The sequence below is a fragment of the Azolla caroliniana genome, unplaced genomic scaffold (genome assembly GCF_043228905.1).
Source record: "Azolla caroliniana isolate FFs.n. ecotype wild unplaced genomic scaffold, voAzoCaro1.0.p SCAF_1, whole genome shotgun sequence".
In the NCBI taxonomy this organism is placed as follows: Eukaryota; Viridiplantae; Streptophyta; class Polypodiopsida; order Salviniales; family Salviniaceae; genus Azolla; species Azolla caroliniana.
In genome coordinates this window covers 19075457-19081866 of record NW_028230436.1, presented here as the reverse complement: position 1 = coordinate 19081866, position 6410 = coordinate 19075457, and the positions used below count along the sequence as shown (strand labels likewise).

At 35.4% G+C, this 6410-nt stretch overlaps 1 protein-coding gene and 1 long non-coding RNA gene across 2 annotated transcripts; both read right to left on the bottom strand.

Annotated features, from left to right (window-relative positions):
• Positions 1-2666: 2666 nt before the first annotated feature.
• On the bottom strand, positions 2667-6040 carry LOC147869124 (homoserine O-acetyltransferase). Its single transcript, XM_087336502.1, has 2 exons — positions 5712-6040; positions 2667-2895 (listed from the first exon to the last, which is right to left on the bottom strand). The coding sequence occupies exons 1-2, from the start codon at positions 5970-5972 to the stop codon at positions 2704-2706; spliced, it is 453 nt and encodes a 150-aa protein (XP_087192628.1). The 5' UTR covers positions 5973-6040; the 3' UTR covers positions 2667-2703.
• On the bottom strand, positions 3621-4589 carry LOC147869125 (uncharacterized). Its single transcript, XR_015531668.1, has 2 exons — positions 4000-4589; positions 3621-3959 (listed from the first exon to the last, which is right to left on the bottom strand). It is a non-coding gene; the product is annotated as an uncharacterized LOC147869125 (long non-coding RNA).
• Positions 6041-6410: the final 370 nt, after the last annotated feature.

Sequence of the window (6410 nt, the reverse complement as noted above, 5' to 3'; positions counted from 1 at the left end):
TTGTATCTTTAAAATTGTTTATAATCTTCATATTCTCTCCTTTATGATATATCTTATAATATAATTCTTTTCCCTCTCCCTAGTGACAATACTCCCTTCCCTTTTATAGTAAAGGGATGGTTTTGCATGTAGGCCATGCCGTGCACATGTAAAGAAGCTCTTGCATGTGTATTATATGGTGCACATGTAGTACATTACATGCTTTAGACTATACAATGTTAGTTCAAATGAAATAACACATATACATGTCATGAATGTTGGCTAAATGGTAAGCTTTGAGACCCATAAGGTGCTCTCACCCATGTAATCCATTTGCCTTTTCATATAATATATTATTATCACAATACTTTATTAATATGACCTCTATCTATATTACAAATATGGCCTAAACACTATCAAGATTCATTTTATTTTAATTATGTATTTATCTTATTGTGGATTTTTAATGTGAAGCCTTTCCTACTTCACGACGACGGATTGCAAGAAATTGTACCAAATGACCTCCATCCTAACTCCTCAAATCCGCACAAATCCTTTCCCAAAATTTCACAAATTTCACAGACAATCCACATTTCCCAAAATTCAATTGTATATGCCAATGTGTCTCAATCAAGCTGATCTAAAAATTGGTAATGATTTGGTTTGGGAATCTCAAACTCGATTGTTTCAAACCAAACCATTAAAAAATTTTGAAACTTAAACCAAATCGAACCATGGAAGCATTTAAGCCAAAACATTTCAACTGACACTGTTTAAGCAAATAAAGGCTCAAACCAAACCATTGAATCCCCAAGCCAAATCAAAGTAATTGTAAACATCCAACGTTAACCCAATTGAACAAAACCATATAAACCATGACAATGTTAAATTGCATTGTTTGTGCTTATATTCTACTCAAACTGAACCATTGTTGATTGCTAGGTGAATCTTCCCATCTTCGTAGAAGATCTAATTTCTATCTAGGAGTTCTATATGGCCTTGACAATCCTTCTCTCTAGTGCTCAATGTTATTGCATCATAACACTTCACAAATAAAGGTCTTGGTTTGCCCTTCCCAAGTTTTTTGTCTTACTATATTCCTACCACTCTCTAGACTAGCAACTTTTAACCTGTAAATTTTTTATAGCTTTGATCAAATATTCTAGTATGATTTCAGAATTTATCTTCTCTTTTTCCTTAAGAGTTTCTAGCCTCTTCCTTCGTCCAAACTACAACAAAGTTCAATATTGCTTGATCAATGGTTTCTGTGACCCAAAAGTTTTAAATTATCATGTTGTAGGCTGAACGGCAGCAATAATACTAAAAGTTGCTGATCAACTAACTGGGTTTATCAGGAAAGACTTCTTATGGCAGATCAAGATTCTTTGATAGGATTCGCATTTCATCACATTTCATTTTTTTACTAGGTTTTGTCAAACTTTCCTTAACCTCCATGGCTAATTTATCAATCAATGATTATGTCCATGAAGATATCTTTCATTATTGATTTCGAATGAAGATGCCTAGCTACTTGATATACACTAGATAACTAATCTCAAGAGGTGTAAACTTCTCAAATACAACAAGTTGCAAGAAATAGTGATCATAAAATGGGGACAAAAAGAATACTGTTTTAGGCTTTTTCAAACCAAGATGGAGGATAGGACCAAGATGAAGGTGCTCTTCGAATACTTGATGAGGCTTCTAGACTGTAGCCAAAAAGGTTAATCTTGAGGATAAGAGCTATCAAGGGTTGAGCAAACGTTGAGAGATGCTTGCTAGGGTCTATGAATCTAGCTAGAAGGGTTATCTTGCAAATAAGAGCTATTAAATGTTCTCTAAGTGTTGAGAAATCCTATATGAACCAACGATATATATCTAAACTGTAGTAACGATTCAACATCCTTGAATTGTGTTGGAGCATCCCACGCTTGAATCCTAGTGACCTTGTCCATTTTATGATATCGTGAAGATACACTACATAGCTAAAGAATTCCAATAAGATGCACTTAAACTCACATTTCTCACAATTAAGGGCATGCATCCACTACTCATCATTCTCAATGTTATGAGTAAAAGTTGTTGGCCATAACCACAACAAACTTGTCCAGTGTTGAGAAATAACAATTTTCAAGCGTAAACTTGCCAATGTAGAGAGCTCATTGTTTTTATAGGATTGACTGACTTGTCACATGATTGCTACTTGAAATATGTGAATGGAAATTTTGGAATATAATGGCCTTACAAATTCAAGTTATTTTTTAGCTTCATATAGTACAATAGGATATTTTAAAACTAGGACCAAATGAGTGTAAAGACATTTCAACTTTTCTTTTCCATATCTCAATATATCGACGAAGGGCTGTTTTTATAAGAACCTACAAATTATTCAGATTTCCTTCAGAAAAGTAGACAAGCCATAGCATTAGTTTTGGAAACAAACTAGACATTATTAACTAATGACTCATGGTATTATTCACATTTTACTTGCAACTCTACTTTCGACAAACATTGTAAGCCCATCATGCATACTGGGAAAGACAGAAGTTAATAGATAAGTGACAGTATATCATATACACAAATATATTATATACATGTATATACACATACATCATATATACATACATATAAACACAAATATATTATATACATGTATAACATATATATTTTCCAAAATATGTAGACAATGAGCCAAAAAATGACATTCATAAAACATAAAGTTCATTACCTCCCCTTTCCTTGAAGGCTAGAAATTGTTAATAAAACCGTAGCTACAACAACAGGGAGGCCAACTATTGCAAAAGCCTCGAAAACATTAGGTCTTGTAATGTCAGGTAGAAGTAAGGTACCATACTTGATAAGTGCAGCACCAGCAATACTACCCAAAGAGACCTTGATCAAATAATGGACATCCTCCTGGTTACAAAGAAAAGAGATTGTCCTTCAAAGTTCAAATAAACGATATACCACTTAGCACCAACCACTATCCATCATAACTACAGCAGCAATGGCCAAACTCAAAACACATTTCTTAGATGATTGATAAATATGAAAGGGGAGACCAAGTCCTATTAGTTATGATGGGATTGGAGCAAGAGCCACGAGAGAGAGAGAGAGAGAGAGAGAGAGAGAGAGAATGACTTCAGGTTCAGAGACAACAAAGGAGGCCCTCCAATAATATATACTGTAATATTAGAATGTGATTTCAGGGCACTTGACCAAGTGGCCCAAATGTATCCTAGAAACTCAACTGCACAATAATGTGGAAGGGGATTTATAAATATGTATACAAATGGAGTGCTCATGGCCTCTATATATATATATATATATATATATATATATATATATATATATATATATATATAACCAACAACCCCACACACACTGTAAGAGCCCAGTGCTTCATCGATTTTTTAAGATATCTTTGGCTTTTCTAAATTCAAATCACGTATTTAATGCTTTGAACATTTTTATTCTACCGTCGAAAAGCAGCACAGTAGCTACAAAACTTAAGACGCTCAGGTGTAATCATAGAGATGAATATATATTTCCACAAATTAGAACAATAACTTATGTTCTAAGTATCCAGTTTCTCCACCATATAATCAGGAAATGGGCTGCAGAAGAAAGAAAATTTGAGCTACAATGGAATTTGCATGCTAGATTGATAACTCTCAAGTATTGAATTGCAAATGCTCTACAAATAAAACACCATTCAAAACTTAGTATGGGTTTTCATCCTTCCATTGGCTATTTCAAAATCTTTGGTTCCACTATTTACATGCATGTTCCAACACAATAGCAAGACCTGTTTGAGGCTGACAGTTCAAAAAGATCTCCATATCCTACAGTCAGGTCTCTAATGCACATGGAATTTTTCTACATACTAACAAAAATTGTATTAGTCAAGATTATACATCTAATCTGAATATAGGTATTTCTCTTTACATTGATATCCAAGCATTGTAACCCTAGGTCTTCTGGCCGGATATGGTTCAAATAACAAATACTTTTTCCCACATGATCTGGGAGTAGTTGCACAATTAATGAGTTATGAAATACCCCTAGCTTTATTCATTCTGTTGATGTCCTTACCACACCCCATTCATCATTCATTGAATGTGATGAGGATGAAAATGGTCTTGCCTTTCTTTATAAACTTACATTGTAATTTGAAGAGGACCCTATCACAAAACTCTAACTACACATGTCAACACATTTGATACTTCAACATCCAAAGGGATATTTTCAAATTCTCAACTACTTCCTTAACCACCGTTATATTCCTCTTCAATCTATCAAATGACCTTTTAACTCTTATATTCCTTCTATTACTGACTCAAAGTGGGATCAAAAACTGTAAAGATACCAAACTTAAGGAACCACTTCAAGGAAAGTTGAGATCTTAAATGCATTAATTATCACTCATGGAAGATCATTCACTAGACGAAGATAATGATGAGGTATAATGTGCAAGGTTAGCACATGAACACCATGCTTTTGATAATTCTCTCATCAATAAGGAAGATAATATTTGTACATATGATATCATTGAATGAAAGGGGAAAAGGATTCTATTCACAAAATAGCACTTCAAATTTAGTTGATGCAACCAGTATGGACAGCAACAAAAATGTTACAACCTCGAAAGTATATGTAATTTCAAACAAACTATTGAACTCCTAGAATACCTGAAAATACAAGATTTTAAGTCGTTATATTTATTATCCAATGAATGATCACACACATATATCATCACTCCAAATCCACCTTGTTGTCTCTAACAACACAAAAAATCATTCTCGTTAACTAGGTTGTCTTAGCTAATGTTCAGGCGCTCTAGTCTCTCTTTGTCCATCACTTGCAAGCATTGAAATTGAATTAACTATCCATTCCACCTCTTTCCAATGGCCTTTTCCTTCCTAAGCTTCTCGTGTAGCAGCTACATACTTACCACACTCTATGTGTCCATTATCAACCCTAGTACACACAGCATTGGGAACGTGACACCTTTTTGAGGGCAATGTTGATATATATATATATTATGATAGTGATGCATGACATGAACACACATGTATCTCAATGATAGAGTCTGAACACAGTTAAGATAGTTAGGAGTTTTTTTTTTTACCCTAGCCTCGGAAAAGTATAACACTTACGGTTGTTAAGTCACTAAGGTTGCCCTTCTTTTTTGAAAAATATACATACTAGACTCCTATTTTCTGTAGATTTCTACTGCCTGTTGTGTGCGTCTTCAGCAACAGAATCCAACATACATTTGGTAAGAGAGAAAGTCAGTAGTGGCTTCTTTAGGGTTGTCGTCGTCAACATTCTGTTGTTTGGTTTTTCAAAGTAGGCCTCAGAACAGTACAAGCAGGTTCAAACTCTACCATTGAGATACATGTCTCCTTGTCTACTACCGAGTTAAGTATAGCATAGCGGTAGGTACTCGCTCTGGTGTCGTGAAGCGTTTGCTTCACAAACACAAATTCTAATTAAAGACCAAATTTGTTTTAACTTGAGATGGTTTAGCTCTGTAGGGGGCTAAGGTTTGACTCTCCAATTTTTCTTTCCGTAGTACAGGCATCAGAGATACTGATATGCATGATACATCCACATTGAACCCTTGTAAAGTCTATTGAAAGTTAAAATAGACACACGAATGGATGGTTTAGCATTGGTCTGATAATGCCCTAAAGCCCATCCCATGTATAGAAAGTGAAGAGACATACCGAGGGAAGGAGAGGAGGTTTTTTGTGGTGGTTGTTGTTATTGTTGTTATTGAGCAATGAAGGATTTGTAATGTGATCTGCTCTTTGTGGGTCATCTTGTGAGGAAAGCTGGGCGCGAAGAAGAAGAAGAAGAATCATAGAAGGCTTGCAGGAAGAACCACAGAGCGAAGAGGGAGGAGGAGGAGAAGAAAATGGAGGCAAACGTGAAGAATGGCGAACGGTCCACGATGAAAGGTAGGAGGAGGAATACAGAGCCACCATAGCCACTTCCTCCCCTGCCTTAGACTTCGCCTTCTCCTCCTCCTTCTTCTTCTTCTTCTTCTTCTGGATGTGATGTTACCTATATATCTCTCTCTGTCTATCTATCTATCTATCTATCTATCTATATATTATGTATGTATGTATGTATTTCTATTGTATTTCTATTGTATTTCTATTGTATTTGTATTTGTATTTGTATGTATGGCACGTTTCTATTTTGCAACCAAATCATAATTATAGGCTCGGTGACGAAATGAAATGGTGGGGTCACAGACGGTTCAAATGGGATGGGCGTGTGTGCCATGTGCTGCACCGTTGGATCTCTATCCACAAAAAACGCGTGCATTCCTTGAAACCCAACCCACTGTCACATCTAACTCGGCTCTCACCATCGGATCTATCACATCTAACCCGGCTCTCACACCTAACCTGAGTACA

Excerpts from the sequence above, each read along its gene's own strand:
- LOC147869124 (XM_087336502.1), bottom strand. The coding sequence starts at position 5,972 with ATGGTGGCTCTGTATTCCTCCTCCTACCTTTCATCGTGGACCGTTCGC. Across the intron at positions 2,896-5,711 it reads AACCTCCTCTCCTTCCCTCG|GAGGATGTCCATTATTTGAT; the intron begins GTATGTCTCTTC and ends CTTTGTAACCAG.